Raw genomic sequence first — 15,723 nt, 5'->3', positions numbered from 1 at the left:
TTATTCGAACGATTATTGAATGAGTGAGAGACAAGAAGCCAAGCACCAACTTGCATACTCGGTAGGGTGGCATGGCTACCGCAGAGGTAATGTATCTTCGAGGGAATGGTATGACAAGAGAATTTTGGGATCGGTATTGTTTTCTTTTCTGTTACCCATGCAAAGCCATGTGTAGAGGTCTCATTATCAACTAGACTCTCCAAATTGTATACTTCCAATCAGCTTAGAAGTCTTCCATGGACGAGAGAAGTCACGCTCTAATGATTTGCAGAGGTATCAGCGGTAGATTTGAGTGGTAAGTCGTTTACTCATTGTCACCAAAGGCTCGAGGCATTGCGAAGCCGTATTTGACCGTGCACGCCCGATAACGGAGCGGAAGGGTCATAAGCTCTCTCGACTGGCGTCCACCCATGCAGAATGGCGCGATTATAACATCGCTGGAGACGCTTAGCTACCCCGCCGACGTCCTGATGTGGGGTGCTTGTAAACCAGAAGGCGCCGAATGACCAACGTTCACTTGAGTATGATGTTGGTTTTGATCCCAAACTCTCTCATTTCTCAAGTACTCGGGTTTTACCAACTGCTTTGGGCTTTTGGATGCGGCAGAGTTGAATAGAACCTCAGAAGTTCTTTGCATTGTTTGAAAACCAGAGTGAACCTCAGCCCCAGGTTTGTATCTCGATCTCAGAGTGACGGATCTGGGATCATGGGGGATACCAGTGACTCTACGGCGGCTCAGCCAGAGCTCGTCGATGGCATGGCCCACGAGAACCCGCCGAACACCATCAACACGAGTTACCAGTCACCAGCAACGAGACTACAGCATCTCTCACTCTCGGCTCAGACTATCCACGCAGATGACTACTTGAACTCCCACCAGGCTGTCGCGCCCCCCATGCATGTCTCGACAACCTTCCGCTATAATAGAAACCCTGACGATTTGAAGCAGTTCTCAAACAACAATGTGAGTAGCGTAGCCCAAATGCATCTCTCTATGATCAACTTACGTTCGAGAGAGACAAACTCACGTATCCCGTCCAGCCCGCCAACCCCTACGACTCACACGTGTACTCCCGCATGACAGCACCCAACACCACGCGCCTGGAGGCCATCCTGACCTCCATATTGCATGGTCCGTCTCTTACTTACAGTTCCGGGCTGTCGGCCTTCCACGCGCTGCTGGTGCGCATCAACCCTAAGCGCATTGCTATAGGCGGAGGGTATCACGGTTGCCACGGAGTCATCAGGTTGCTTTCACGACTTACAGGGCTCCAGATGGTGGATCTGGACTGCATAGACTCGGAGCTTGGTCGTGGAGATGTCATACACGTCGAGACACCGCTGAACCCTACGGGCGAGGCGCGGAATCTTGAGTTCTATGCCGAGAAGGCCAAGAGGATCGGTGCCTATCTGACAGTTGATGCCACATTTGCGCCGCCTCCGCTACTGGACCCGTTCTTGTGGGGAGCGGATGCTGTGATGCATTCCGGCACCAAATACTTTGGAGGGCATAGTGATATGCTGTGTGGTGTAGTCACAGTGGCTCCGCGGCATAGCGACTGGATCAAGCCATTGACAGAAGAGAGGCTGGTTCTTGGTGCCGTACTCGGGAGTATGGAGGGTTGGTTGGGAATCAGGAGCTTGCGAACACTGGAGATTAGAGTGAAGAAGCAAAGCCACGATTCGGAGAAACTGGTGCAGTGGCTAGTCTCTGAGCTGAAGAAGGAAGGAAGCCCGGTCAACCAGGTGTTGAAAGAAGTCAAGCATGCGAGTCTGCAAGCGGATGACCTAGATGGTAAGGATTCTTGGTTGAAAAAGCAGATGCCAAACGGATTCGGACCAGTATTCTCGCTCTGCGCGAAGGACGAGACTGATGCAAAGAGGCTTCCGAGTAAACTACACCTATTTCACCACGCGACGAGCCTAGGTGGCGTGGAAAGCCTGATCGAGTGGAGGTCCATGTCGGATGCGAGCTGTGAGAAGACCTTGCTTCGGGTTAGTGTCGGCATCGAGGGATGGGAAGATTTGAGAGATGATTTAGAGCAAGCTTTCAAGGCTTTGATCCAGGAGAAGACAGCTACTTAAGAACGGAGCCTGCGTAAAGCGAGAGCATCTCCCATTTTGTCGATAGAGTTGTTTATTAAACCCAGTCCTAAGGTGGAAGCAGTGCATCTGCAACTAATTGAATCCATGAAAGTCGATCTTGTTCGAAAACAACTGTGCTTCGTTAAGTAATGGTATTGAATCTTTTCGTCAAACATTTCCCGTTTTTGTCTAATCCTAGATTTCAAGTCGATCCACTGGCAATGATGATGCAGCCAGGCTGGTTCCGTTGTTGTACACTCCCGTTCCTACACGATCCGCTCGTTCTATATGTCATCAGCCCATATAGCGGGCTATCAATTACCGCTTGTGATTTTCAGCAGTTCCGAGACGCTGACAACCTGATAACCCCTATTCTTGGCCTCTTTCAACACTCTCCGCAGCATGGGCGCTGTCCATTTCCGCCTGTCGTGGCAGATAATGATGCCTCCAGGGTGTAGCATGCTCAGAATGTGTTTCGAGTTGAGCCACGAGAACTTGATCTGTGGGTCGTGCGGGTATATGCTACCCAAGACCAACCGGTACCCCAGCTTGTCAACAAGGCGTCGCATGCGATCGCTGAAGAAGCCGGACCCGGGCCGGAAGTACTGCGGCGGCATGTCCTTCTCGGCGGTTTTGTATGCGGCTCGGATCTTGTCGCGGACAGTCTCGATCTCGGCCGTCAGCTCATCGTCGCTCAGAGCGCGGCTCGGCTCGTCGTGCATGGCGTGGTTGCCGAGCTCATTGCCGCTGCGCACCACGTCGGCCAGGATCTCCTCGCGACCGGAGACCTGGCCCCCGATCACGAAGAAGGTCGCCGTCGCGTCATAGGCCTTCAGAACTCCTAGTATCTGCTCCGTGTGCTCCGAGGGCGCGTCGTCAATCGTCAATGCCACCACCTTCGTCTTGGTCTCCACCTCCCACAGCACGTCGGGCCAGCGTCGCGAGAAGTACCGAATCAGCAGCCGCGGTGGCTTGTAGATGATGTAGAAGGGTATGAGGAGCAGTAGTACGATGACCAGGAGGCTCAGTAGGGTGTTCATCCTGCGGCGTCGGGCCCGGCGCCGCAGCTTCGAGGGCAGGCGGAAGAGCGCGGGGAAGCGCACCATTTGTGAAGGGCGATGTCTACATTCGAATGATCGACTTCAGGACCGTTGGGTCGGCGGGGCTCGCTGGCGTTTTGCGTCCGTGTGACGTTGATGAGGTTACACCTTCATGGCCCGGGCAGCAGATCGCAGGTTTTCGGAGTTGCACTTGGTGATGTCGGGACGCGCTCAGCTAAGCTCCGGCTCTTGTGTAGCTCTCCCTAACACCATGGTGCTTTGCTGCCAATTAATTGATAAGGGGTTCAGGGGCTGCATGTGCGGTTAATTAGTGCACCTGGGATTTGGGGGCCTTCCAACATCCCCTGTAGGCACCTAGTTGGCTGATTGGTTACTGAACACCCCCTGCCAACACCTTCGCCAGCGCCTATAGTTGTGTGGTTGTATAGACTCATGATAGCAATACTCCCATACTTCAAACTTGGGGCATCGAGTAATGACATGCACCTCTCCCGGACCTTTGTGCTTACACTTGTTTAACACGTCATTCTCGGCGGTATTTTCGATTTTGCAATTGAAATATATCGATTTAGCAGAGCTCTCTCTGCAGCGGAACCAGACAACCTCGAAGGAGGCGATACCGACAAGGCAAAAGAAAGATTGGCCTCATATAATATACGAAAGGATGACTATGAACCCTAGAACAATCTACGTGTCCGTATCATCATCAAAATGGGCCCGTGAGTCATGGTAGATTCGGTGCAGTGGTGGAACTCGATCACATATTAACCTGTTTGAAGCCGATGCGGGGCCGAACTGAAGATGAACCCAAACCGACGCCGCAAGCCGAAGCCGAGCCTTCAGCATGCATATGTTAGTAAAAGATGAATCCTCTTGTTCATCTACATAAAGGCCCCCAAACAATGGATTGGCGTAACAACACCCATATTCACAGTCATTGGTAGCTTTCTTGGCTAACACCTCAAATATAATTCAAGAATCAGTACATCAGCCACGTCAATTCAGACTTGGACCCGCCATTTCGCAATACATATGGATCCAAAGACAGCCCTTCTTCAGGCTCTTGGATCAACCGAGCAGAGTCAGATCCGGCTGCTTCAAGGATTTGTTCAAGCGCCATCTCCTAATCCTCCGGGAGATACCACAGCGGCTGCCGCTGTTCTCACCGAGTACCTCACCGAGAAGGGCATTCCTTACCAGTTGATTACCGCCAAGCCAGGGTGCCCAAACCTGGTCAGCGAGTTTGCCGGCGGTAAGGGGCCTGGGCCACGCGTAGTGCTCAATGGGCATATCGACGTCTTCCCTGCAGGTGACAGCAGCGACTGGACTCGAGACCCATGGTCGGGTGACATCATTGACGGGCGCCTGCATGGCAGAGGCGTCGTTGATATGAAGTCTGGCACTGCATCACTGGTAGTAGCATACGCACATCTGTATGAGATAAGAGAATCCCTCAAGGGCAGCGTCTCGCTCTGTGCGGTCTCGGACGAAGAGACGGGTGGGAAATGGGGGACCAAGTATTTGATACAACAAGACAGAGAGAGATGGGGAGGTGACGTTATGCTGAGCGCGGAACCCACGGGCCAAACCATCAGATTCTCAGAAAAAGGAACTTTAAGGTTGTCTGGTACTATCAAAACCAGGGGGGCGCTTGGTGCATATTTGAACTTGAGGTAAGTTTCTAAAATTCTTCTCTCTACCATGTGATGCCCTCTTTCGGCCTCCACCTTTGGGTTGAGAGCCAGCATACAGTCCTTTCTTGGCTTCATATGCTGACCTACTTTTGAAGCAAGGGAGCTATCCGAACCGCGACAGCCTTCATTTCAGATGCCATAGAGACAGTTGAGTCCATGCAATTCGACATACCAGACGAAATCGATCGTCACTTGAAGAAGCCCGAGGTCCTCAAGATCGTCGACGAAGCAATGGGCGAAGGCACCTCTACGATTATTGCGCGTCCGACGGTCAATGTTGGGACAATCAAGGGTGGCATAAAAGTGAACGTAATCCCAGAGCTCTGCGAGTTTGAGCTTGATATCAGACTACCCATTGGTTTGACGGCAGAAGATGTGATGGGAAAACTTCACTCTATCACTGAGCGGCCACAGTACGTCGAGGCAACCATTCAGCTTAAAGTACAGGAGGCTGCGAGCAATCCCTCCAGTTTTTCGTCCATCAGTCATCCCATGGTCGGGTTCCTCGGGGACAACGCCAAGGCAGTCGCTCCCGGTACCCACCCGGTCGCTATCCCTTCTATGGGAGCTACGGATTGCAAACACTATCGTTACGCGGGCATACCTGGCTACGTCTATGGGTGCAGCCCCTTCAGTAGTAGGTCAAGACATTTTATCTTCGTTGTCTGATTTGGCAACTTTGAGGACTGACGTGGGTAAACAGTGGCGGCAGTCAATGAGTCTGCGTCTATCACCGAGTTCTTGCAGGTCGCAAAGGTGCAAGCAGCAGCTGCCTTTGACTTTCTTCAATAGTTCGACCTCTAGATAATATAATGTTCCGGTGGTCTCGAGCAAACTTCAACAAACTGAGGAATTCGTATTCGTAGCTGGAAATAGAGCCATTGGGAAAGCTATAGCTTGAGCTCCTGATGTCTTTCTGTCTTCACGCCACATTTATTTCGAACCAACGCACGTACTCGCTTCAATAGTTTCACTCTAGCAATACGTTGCGAAGAATCTCGCAACTCCATATTAGTTACGCTTATACCAATTATCGTTATCGCTCTAGCCTGCTAGGTCATCTACGCCCATGCAACTCTATATCGCACTCCAAGCCTTTAAGAGCCGAATCCACAAACCTTTTAACAGTCTATAGACTTCATCCAGTCCTTGACCTACCGCGACTTACTGTATCTCTTCATCAGAATCAAAGACGACATCCTCGGCTTGTCCATTAAGACCGATAGACTCTAGCGAGTCAGACGAGACGTGCGACGAAGCGCCGACATCAGCCTTGGGCTGACCCTGTGCTTCAGTGGATTCATCAGCCTTTCTATCCACGGACATCCCAGCATCATCATCTTCGTCCTCATCCTCGTCCTGAGAATCTGAAATGACAAAGAGCTCAGCATTGGTAGCCTGAGGACTAGACACGTCGGTAACCTGTGCGCGAGCTGAACCAGTCAAACTGCGAACATTTACAGCAGTTGCGGTGCCAATCACTGCTTCCGTATCGCTCTCGTATAATGGCAAAGACGATGCGCTATAGTAGCTATCCCGAACTTGCTTGGCCTGCTCGTCTACGCTGGCAACATTAGAGTCCGAAACCTTGTTCGAGGTCACGACACTGTTGTACCGCTGCATGTCAGCTCTGAGGTCCGCCAGCTTATCCTGGACATTCTCGGCCGTGACCTCCTCATCGCTTCTGGAGGACCCAGGGACAACTATGGTGGTCTCGGGCTCAACGCGGGGAGTCTCCCCTTGTTGGCCGGCACGCATACTCTTCAGTATTATGTCATAGCCTTGCTCCACCTCTGGCGATCTCTTAGGGAGCGCTGGTACTTCCATACGCTGGGGAGACGGTTGTGCCCGAACTGTACGGAGGATCGCCGGGTGCCTTGCGTTCAGTTGCTTGTTCTTTTCCTCCTGGCTGAAGCAGCAACTGAATACCCAACCAAACTGCATCCTGTGCAAAAAGTGAACTGAATTAACTTGTAATACAAAGTATACGACTGTAAAAGAACGAAGCGGATGCGGTTCTCGGCCAGTAAGAAACGCGCTGTTATAGTTGGAGGAGTTTTAGCAGTTTGGTATGCCAACATGATGTATCTCAAGCAACTGAGTTGAGCCATATATACCGTGACCATTCATTGTCCAGAAAATCATTTCCCTTTAAAAAAAAATTGCACCATTGTGAGTGTGTTTCTTTGTACATATTGGCAAAGAGGCTCAAAGAACCGAGGCATGGGCTGCGATGGCCCTTTGTTAATCATCACAAAGAGGGGAATTATCAGTCTTCGAGGAATACATACTCTGATAGCCAGCCCTCTAGGCATGAGGCATGAATGCGAAATCGAATTATGGTGTGGAAGTTAACACACGTGTTCGAAGCACTTCCGAAGTCTTGTTGGGTGCTGTCTTATACTATCACTGTTTGAAAGCCCAATGACGTATATTTTGAGCTTAAGATTTCGAATCAGCGTGGCAAAGTCAGCATCACTGCTTGGTCATGAATTATTAAGCCCGTCCTGACTCTCGGCATGGGAGAACCCCTTCGGAGCGGTGCGGGCTCCGTTGCAACTGCAGCCAGTGATCAGCGGAGCTGAGATGATTTTGACGGGGGGCGAGGCGCGACACGGAAGCCATAGGCAAGGGGCAAACTATATAATACGAGCTTGAGGACAAGGGAGCTACAAATCAACTTGGACGCTGTCACCACTTGGCAATGCATGAGCCTGATTGAGCTTAAGGAGATGAGAGATCCACCCGGCAGACGCGTCTTGGCTTGGCGAGCATCGTGTTATCCTAGTCGGCCCACCACGACGACGATATCTTCTTAGTTACGTCAACTGCTAAGACAACGAACACAATTCAAGGTTTGAACATCGTGCCACCTCGCCAGGTCTCGCAAACCTTTGTAGAAAGGGAAAAGACGATATTCGCCGATCTTATAGTATAAAAGTAAGCCAGAATCCCAATACCAAGTCTATATTCTATCTCGTACTCATCCGCCGTTTGAATTACCTGGACTTACTCATCATCACAAGACCCTCAGCTCTAAACATATCTCACAATGCAGCTCTCGTTTGTTGTGGCCCTGCTTCCCGTGTTGGCCATTGCCACACCTGCTATTCAGGAGCGGGACGTCAAGAAGTGCTGCTATGAATTGGAGGTAGTTACATACCACTTGCTATTTATCTCGTTATCTCTACAAATCTAATTGGCCAAATTTTGCAGGGGCACCCGGAGGTATACTACGAGATCACGATTGATGGTGACTACAAGGATTCGTTAAACCTGTGTAACTTGTACTACATCCGGTAAGTCGTTCCCCAGGGTGCTGCCACGTCTCTTTGTCAAATACTCTTTTTTCTCGTAACTGACATGTTTGTGCCACCAATGCAGCGACACTTCCGACCCCGACAACTGTGATGCGGCCTCGCGTGTAGCAACCAGCGGTTACTGCCTCTCCGACGTTGCATTCCCCGTTGTCGACTGCAAGGCTTAGATACTTAGCCTACTTGTCAATGCAACACACGTTTACACCATGATATATGGCACAGGAATTACCACGTGACTTATATCATTATTAAACCGCCGATGCGTATCTAGTAGAATCATCCCATTTCCAACCAGACATATAGTCACTACACCAACGCGTCAAAGTAACTTGAATCCCTGGGTTTAATGAATAGTTAGAATGACAGGATTAAAGTTATTGGGTATGTCCATGGAACAGAAGTCGTCAAAAAATGGCACAAATCGTCATAATCACTGGATTTACACGTTCTAGAGGGTATATTCAAGAAGCGTGCATACAGTGGTCTTTTACGGGCTTGTCTGAAAGCCTACTGAAGCTATCTAGCGAACAATAATTTCTTCGACGATTGTAGCCGGACTTAGTGCTCTGTTCCAGACAGTCAACTCGCTAGCCACAAGTCGAAAATACGAATGTGAAATTTGGACTGTTCATGCCAGTCGTGAAATTCATACTTAACGATCAGTCGCCACAAGGTAGGCATAATCCAAGGCACGTCTACCAGTCAATCCTCTCGCACGAAATTAGGTTCCTCACATCTACTCCGTCAGAGCACATGAAAAAACAAACGAGCCGGATGCCCAGAGGCGTGGAGTAGAGCGCCGGCGACGGCGAAACCAAAGCGCTAAACACAAGCAGTTCTGGAGCGCTTCTAGCACTTGATTTTGGGTCTAGACTTTGGCATTAGACAAATACAAGCTAACTACCAGGTAGACACGCGTTGACAACACCGCGTGCCTCTCCTGGCTTCGATTGCCAGACGCCTGAACCCTGTCGCACAGCTGAGATGTCATACAGCAAGCGCTCAAGTTTCGGACTCGGCCTTCCAGAACGGAATGCAAAGACAGTGTCTGATTTGCCAGGCGACTTTGCTTCTTCTTCAGGCCCGAGAGCTAAAATCGCTCGTGGTCTGGATGCGTCTCGCTTGTCTTGCGCTAGGCGCTATAGAGGCGCTATATCTCGCACTATACCCAAAACCCGTCTGGGCTGCGGCTGAGATTTAGCCAGTTATACTCGTTTGGGAAATCTGGACCGGGTTTTCGATAGCAGTGTCTCCGGCATGTCTCCCATTCCGGGGAACCATGGGGGATCTGGACCGCAACACCAGGCACGATATCATGAATGGCAAAGCTATATATTAGGTGGTGATGCTGCATTGGGCCAGTATGTTGCCATTTCGCTCGTCGTCAGTCCTTCTATCAAACAGTGCTGTTTAGGTGCTCTATAGCCCTTCTCTCCCACCCATATTCTCTTTCGGACAAGCACTATGGGACTTCTCCGCAGTCTTGTCAGTCTGGCTGTGGCGGCCTCTGCAGCCCAGGCCGCCGCCCCGCGCATCGCAGGCTTCACGGTCACTTGGACCGATGACTTCAACGGCGGACGCAATAGCCCTCCCAACTCGGCCAACTGGATCACAGATACCGGCAAGAATTACCCCGGCGGTCCCGCAAACTGGGGCACGGGTGAGGTGCAGACGTACACGAGCAGTGTCAACAACTTGAGACTAAACGGAGCAAGTGCGCTTGAGATCGTGGCCCTCAAGGACAGCAGCGGCGCATGGACGTCGGGCCGCATCGAGACGCAACGCAAGGACTTCATGGCTAGAGCAGGTGGCGTCATGCGGATCCAGGCCAGCTTGAAGCTGCCCAGCGTCAGCCAGCCTGTGGGTTACTGGCCTGCATTCTGGGCATTGGGCGCTGCTTATAGGGGCAACTATACGTGAGTAAACCCTTTCCGATCTTGGCGCCGTGCAATTTCTCTGGGCGAGATAACCTTGCTGACTCTTTACTAGAAACTGGCCCGGCGTTGGCGAGTTTGATATCATGGAGAACGTGAACGGGTTGAACAAGGCCTGGTAAGTAAGAAGAATCCTGGCCATAGAGTATCTGAGGGTTAACATTCTTCAAGGGGTGTCCTACACTGCGACACAAATCCCGGCGGCGCGTGCAACGAGGCCAACGGCCTTGGAGGCAGCCGTACCTGCCCGGGAAGCGCCTGCCAGGGGAACTTCCACACCTACACTCTGGAGGTTGACCGCAGCGCAAAGCCCGAGGCGGTGCGGTGGTTCTTGGACGGCACACTCTTCTGGCAAGTTATTGATACGGACATGCCGGCTGCCGTGTGGAACAAGACGGTTCATAACCCGATCTTCATCCTGCTCGACCTTGCTATCGGCGGCTCGTTTCCCAATGGTGTGTACGGATCCTCGACGCCTCTGTCCACGACAACTTCCGGGGGTGTCTTCACGGTGGATTATGTTGCCGTTTACAACAAATAGACGTTGTGGTTCATTGGATATAATGGTTTATGATAAACATATAACGATACCCCTATAGATATATACCCGACATAATATGTTTCATCCAGAATTGTATTGCATGTGAAAGAAATCCACTTGAGCTATAACGGAACAACCATAATCTCCAGTCAAGAGAATGATCATATTAACATAATCAAGTATCTAGTTTCCTGTTGGAAGACTCTTCAAGCATTATGCAAATCGAACAGCTGCGTTGCGTTGGAAAATACACAGCTTGATGACGGCCAATCCCGGCAGACTACTTATAAGCCCTTTCTTAAGCTTTACAGCGGGCACGGGTGAGCTTTCTCAACTTGTCTATAGTCTCCAACCGGAAGCCAGGACGAAACCTGGGACCAGCGATTAGGGTCGCACTCGGCTTGTCCTCAACCAGGATCCAGGCTTTTGCCCCGCCGAAACGCCGGGACGGCATCCTGCAGCTTCGCGAGCACCGCGCGTGGGTCGTGGATTGAGGCAGAATGCGCTGCGGCAGGCCACATGTGTCAACCAGTCTCAGCGCCGTGTTGCGGCTGCGGGCAGCATTTTATCCGACGGTCTCATGGCCTGGTCTTCGGCTTTTTCTTCAAACCAAGGTGAAAACTAGCGGAGAAGGGGGAAGAAGCTGTGATATCCCGGAAACTTGGGTTCATCGGCCTACAGTAGTTCAGGAGCAGGGTTCCGTACATGCTCGGCTCGCTGCCCGCGGCGCAACTACCTGGGCCCGTTTAGTATCCAGCCGAGACGAATTCCACGCCCAGGGCCCGGTCCACAGTACACCGATACTGCGCGCGGTGCACAAAAACGCGTCATGGCGGATTTGCCTTTTCGCGACATTGACGCCAGTGCATTGACAGACGTAGATCCATCTGCCACGCAAGGCGGGCAGCACGTCCTGGCGCGCAGACCACGCAGACGTCAGTAGTCAAAAGAGACGCTAAACTACCGTGAAAGCCCGTTGACAATCACCTTGAGCTTAATCAGCCATGCGCACAACCGGTGCCAAGGAAAATGAGGTTTAGATCCCAAACCCATTCTCTCTCTCTCTCTCGGACCCCCTCTTGTCACTGCGGAGGGCCGAGCCAACTTGTGCCAGCCGCATAACTCTTAGAACGCAGAGGCACGCACGCTGAGCGAAGGGAAAAGCAAGATCCGGAGCTTTTCACCGCTGAACAACTGCAGAGATGCGCGTACCACGAATTAGGTAGCGAGAATATACACAGCCCTTTCAAGTGCCGTGTCCCCCGTCGTACATCAGACACTCGGTGTACCAGATATGCTAGTTAATCGCAAGGCAAGGTGGGGCGCCCCTACGACGGGCTGCGCCTCCGTGTCCGGTAGCCAGCGCCGGGGAAAAGAGTGGGTGCGCGGGCGGGACGCGGCCATGATCTGCCCCAGGATCGATCCCGGGGTCCCAACTAGGCCAGGGGTCTGTCTGGCAGTCGATCAAAATCCCATCAAGCAGCCCGCATTCTCTGGGGGATCCGCGATCTTGAGACTGCCGGGTCAACAACAACCTACCAGATCCCGCCCATTGCCGGAGTTTCGATGCAACCCCCCCTTTTTTGTGAGCTTTTCTTCGAGAATCTTACGCTGTTGGGCAGTATGTGCACTCGGACTGGTGGCCAACCTTTTCGCCTGCAATTGGTGGAAGACGCACCACGGCCGTCGCCGTTGAGCACATGGTGGAGGGACAGCGTCCGCGACCCAGCGAACGGGCTTGGCTCCACAAAAACTGCCTTTCACGACGTTTGACGTATATGGCTCAGTGCTGGAGCTGATTCACGGAAGTATTCAGAGCCTCAAATGAGGCCATCATGCACGGGCTCTGGCTTGATGTTCTCGAGGAATGTGGTATGACGTGATGCGGTCACTGATCGAGAGTTGCAAACGCTTGTAGTAGTTCATAAAAATTCTTTATTCACGCTCCAAAGTGCGTATCTGGTTGAATGGTAGGTATATGCTTTCTGATCTCTCAGTGCCGTGGCCCCTGGGAACTGCCCCAAGGTTTTGCCCGCAAAGAGGAAATAGTGTAAACGATTGACCATCTAGCGCGCAGCTAGACCAAAAATATGCCTGAACTCATGTCCACGCAGTTTGTGACAGAAACCGCCCCAAAGAACTTGTTGCTCTTGCCTAGACAACCTAATCTCAATCTTGGGGTGCTGGTATCAAAATTCCCAAGTCTGTCTCCCAACGCCTGCTCGGTGCCGACCTGCTCGAGGCCGTCCTTGTAAAGCATTAACCTCGATAATCCATCTAATATCCGTTGAATTCTTTAACATTATCGCAATGTCGCCATCTCGGTTTCACATTGCCGTCCAATTATGTACATGAAATGTCGTGAAGAGATGATGTCCCCAGATCGGAGCGAACCGCTCCAGTGGACAAGTCGTTGCCACTTAGATCCAGACGGGCTGCGCCTGGGTCTTTTCCGGCGCGAAGAAAGTCGAGAATAGGCCTTGGACCTCGGCTAGGTAGTCCTCGGCTCTGAACCTGTTGAGGCCCTTGCGAACGAGATCTTGCTCTTCCTCATCGACTACTTGTAGCCTGTCCTTCACGCCAAACTCCTCAGCAATCTCTGATACTTGAGCAAGCTCCTTGCGGAAGGGATGACTCGCCCGTATCTCGATGCTACCGGGGGGCATTGGCCGGGCTGGCGAGGGTGGGACCACCCTTGGCTCAGAAGGGATTGTTGGTACTGAAGGCACTTGAGGCTTGGTTCGGTAGGAGCCAGAGGATACCGACGTGGCAGTTGTCGAAGTCGACGAAGACCGTGACAGGGAAGAGCTAGCCTTGGAGGAGATCGAGTCTCCCGACTGACTTAGTTGCCGGAGTGACTGTTGTCGAGCTAGGTTGTCATAGGATGCCTTCTTGGTATGCGAGGGAGCGCGTGCCGGGATCCTTGGCGCCGGGGCCTTCGTGACGGGGAGCTTCTGACCCGGAGCGGTAAAATAACATGACAAGTGATTAGGCTCTGGCGATGGAGTACGGCCATCTACAGAGTCGACATCTGGACTGGTAGGTGGCGATGATGCGCTGGTTTGGTGTCCATCGGACTCATCGTCGGAGGACTTGGATGAAGTTGTGGAGGAAGCTGACTTGGGGTACAGGTCTGGTGCATTGTATGCCAGCATATTCGTCGTGTGGGTCAGCTCTGTGGGTGCTGAGATCTTGTTGCGGATGGACCCAGAGTATCCATGGCGCTTGACTGTGGTGTTGCTGCGCTGCGGAACAACGTTGTTTGAATCTTTCAGGTCAATAGACTGCTTCGCGCGCCGCGTGGTGAAAGCGCGTGCCAGAGACATCTTGCAAGCAGGTTCTCAACGATTCTCTGCCGAATGTGGAAAGAGACTTGAAAGAAATCTGAAGAAAGCCTGGGCAAGAATAGAAAAGGCTGCCGCCGAGATATATGCAGACCGGGTGTCGATAAGGTTGATGGCGAGTTATCTGGGTTTCTGCGCGACGCAATGTACTTGGGCCGCCTTGGCCTGCAAAACCGCGAAGCTTTGAACTCTTACTGATGAGCAAGTCAGAACAAGATGCGGGCACACCAAGAATTCCCAGAGTGCTGGTGTCAACCCCAGGATCGTCCCAAATAGTCGTAGGTTGCCAAAAGTCACCAACCAGCAGGATCCACTCGTGCACCTGTGCTGGATTGTCTGAGTTGCTGGCGCTGTGATGCAGGTGCGCTCCTATGCGTAGCACGCGATGTCACCTGGATGTGGCAGGTGGATTGGTCAGACTGACTTTCGCCAAGACGGGCCTATCAGAAGCTGCAAGTGGCGAGTGGGCGCTCACTCAGGGTGCGTCAGGGTGCGCTCAAGTGTCGCTCGGATCGTCAAAAGCGTCTAAATCCCCGGGTATGCGCTGGCTTGGCCTGTGTTCGGCGCTGGGTGCTGGCGAGATGGATTTCCTATTATGCCGCGTGATTGAAAGTAATGCACCCAGAGTTGCGATGCACGGGGCGAGATTTGCTTGGTTTCCCAAATGGCTGGATTGCTGGTCCTGGTCGACGGGCTCTGCGGCGGGTGACGGAATTCAGGCGGTTAAAAGGGGAGCAGGATCTGTTTACTCAGATGCTGAAACGGAGAATAGAAGCGTAAAGTGTAGACTGTCGAGTCAAATCAGAGTTTCGCGACTCAGGTGACAATTCCGGTGTCGTAATGCGGATACACCGTCCTCTCAGAGGATGGTGGTGGTGGATCACGGGCGCACTGATGAAGTGACGGCGATGCTCCAATAGTATTTTTCGATTTTTCCCGACCCAGAAGCGCTCTCTGTGCTGAAGGAGTGTCGTGTTGTTGTGGTGGTGGGTGGTTGCTTGGTTTGCAGCTGATCGGGTGTCCAAACGTCCAAACGTGCAGCTGATCCGAACTCTTTGTATGTACTTGGCGGGTTATGTGTGTACCAGACAGAAAACAGTGAAACGACCGGGTTCCTTAAAGGACTGTTGTGAAGTATATGGCGATGCGAAAGGAAGGACTGCTCCAGATCCGAGCCCGCGGTAGCGACTGAGGATCTCAGGCTCAACTAGCTAGACACTGAACAGGAGAGGAAGAAAAAGATCCCGACCAAAGGAAAGAGGTTGAGTGAGTGGGTGAAGGGCTCGCCCACGCGTAGGGATGGGGGAGCGGCGATAATAAAGAGCAAACGCAGGCCGAACCCGACTTCTGGGGAGGGTGAACCGTGAACCACAATTGATTGCAGGGAACGGCTGCAAACCTCTGCAAGACTAAAAATTCGCACCGCAGTACAGAGCCAACAGCGCGACCCCATCAAGGATGGCAAGATGGGCGCCAGGGAGCAGGTACACCGTACCTGGACGAAATATCGCCGCTCCGCCGCGAATGCTACGACCGTCACCCGCATCCAATGTATGTGCTACCGTCTTCGACCCAAATGCCAGCGTGCGAGCCGACTCTCGCGCGTCGATGTCAGGGGCAGGACGACGGGAAAAAGCCCACTTCGCCCACTTCGCCCACGATGCGATGTGCGCCCGCCGCTTCCAGGCGGCACTCCACCAATTTAGCACCAGGGGACCCAAGACTAGCCAGGGCCTCCCCCTGC

General features: G+C 52.3%; 7 protein-coding genes across 7 annotated transcripts; 4 read left to right on the top strand and 3 right to left on the bottom strand.

Annotated features, from left to right (window-relative positions):
- Positions 1-706: 706 nt before the first annotated feature.
- On the top strand, positions 707-2,085 carry JN550_003435 (uncharacterized protein; the record flags this gene model as incomplete). Its single annotated transcript, XM_049314839.1, has 2 exons — positions 707-964; positions 1,042-2,085. The coding sequence occupies 2 exons, from the start codon at positions 707-709 to the stop codon at positions 2,083-2,085; spliced, it is 1,302 nt and encodes a 433-aa protein (XP_049174626.1).
- Positions 2,086-2,399: 314 nt separating this feature from the next.
- On the bottom strand, positions 2,400-3,191 carry JN550_003434 (uncharacterized protein; the record flags this gene model as incomplete). Its single annotated transcript, XM_049314838.1, has 1 exon — positions 2,400-3,191. One exon carries the CDS (start codon positions 3,189-3,191, stop codon positions 2,400-2,402), a length of 792 nt encoding a protein of 263 aa, XP_049174625.1.
- A 987-nt stretch (positions 3,192-4,178) lies between these two features.
- Positions 4,179-5,632, top strand: JN550_003433 (uncharacterized protein; the record flags this gene model as incomplete). Its single annotated transcript, XM_049314836.1, has 3 exons — positions 4,179-4,819; positions 4,936-5,477; positions 5,544-5,632. 3 exons carry the CDS (start codon positions 4,179-4,181, stop codon positions 5,630-5,632), a joined length of 1,272 nt encoding a protein of 423 aa, XP_049174624.1.
- A 372-nt stretch (positions 5,633-6,004) lies between these two features.
- JN550_003432 (uncharacterized protein) lies at positions 6,005-6,784 on the bottom strand (the record flags this gene model as incomplete). Its single annotated transcript, XM_049314835.1, has 1 exon — positions 6,005-6,784. One exon carries the CDS (start codon positions 6,782-6,784, stop codon positions 6,005-6,007), a length of 780 nt encoding a protein of 259 aa, XP_049174623.1.
- Positions 6,785-7,892: 1,108 nt separating this feature from the next.
- Positions 7,893-8,327, top strand: JN550_003431 (uncharacterized protein; the record flags this gene model as incomplete). The annotated part of the gene is made up of 3 exons (XM_049314834.1): positions 7,893-7,991; positions 8,057-8,139; positions 8,225-8,327. 3 exons carry the CDS (start codon positions 7,893-7,895, stop codon positions 8,325-8,327), a joined length of 285 nt encoding a protein of 94 aa, XP_049174622.1.
- Positions 8,328-9,624: 1,297 nt separating this feature from the next.
- Positions 9,625-10,635, top strand: JN550_003430 (uncharacterized protein; the record flags this gene model as incomplete). Its single annotated transcript, XM_049314833.1, has 3 exons — positions 9,625-10,076; positions 10,150-10,212; positions 10,266-10,635. 3 exons carry the CDS (start codon positions 9,625-9,627, stop codon positions 10,633-10,635), a joined length of 885 nt encoding a protein of 294 aa, XP_049174621.1.
- A 2,420-nt stretch (positions 10,636-13,055) lies between these two features.
- JN550_003429 (uncharacterized protein) lies at positions 13,056-13,961 on the bottom strand (the record flags this gene model as incomplete). Its single annotated transcript, XM_049314832.1, has 1 exon — positions 13,056-13,961. The coding sequence occupies one exon, from the start codon at positions 13,959-13,961 to the stop codon at positions 13,056-13,058; it is 906 nt and encodes a 301-aa protein (XP_049174620.1).
- Positions 13,962-15,723: the final 1,762 nt, after the last annotated feature.

The sequence above is a fragment of the Neoarthrinium moseri genome (genome assembly GCF_022829205.1).
Source record: "Neoarthrinium moseri strain CBS 164.80 chromosome Unknown scaffold8_Wmoseri_CBS_16480, whole genome shotgun sequence".
Taxonomy (NCBI): Eukaryota; Fungi; Ascomycota; class Sordariomycetes; order Amphisphaeriales; family Apiosporaceae; genus Neoarthrinium; species Neoarthrinium moseri.
The sequence above is the reverse complement of the archived record's forward strand: the minus strand, read 5'-3'. Positions and strand labels throughout refer to the sequence as shown.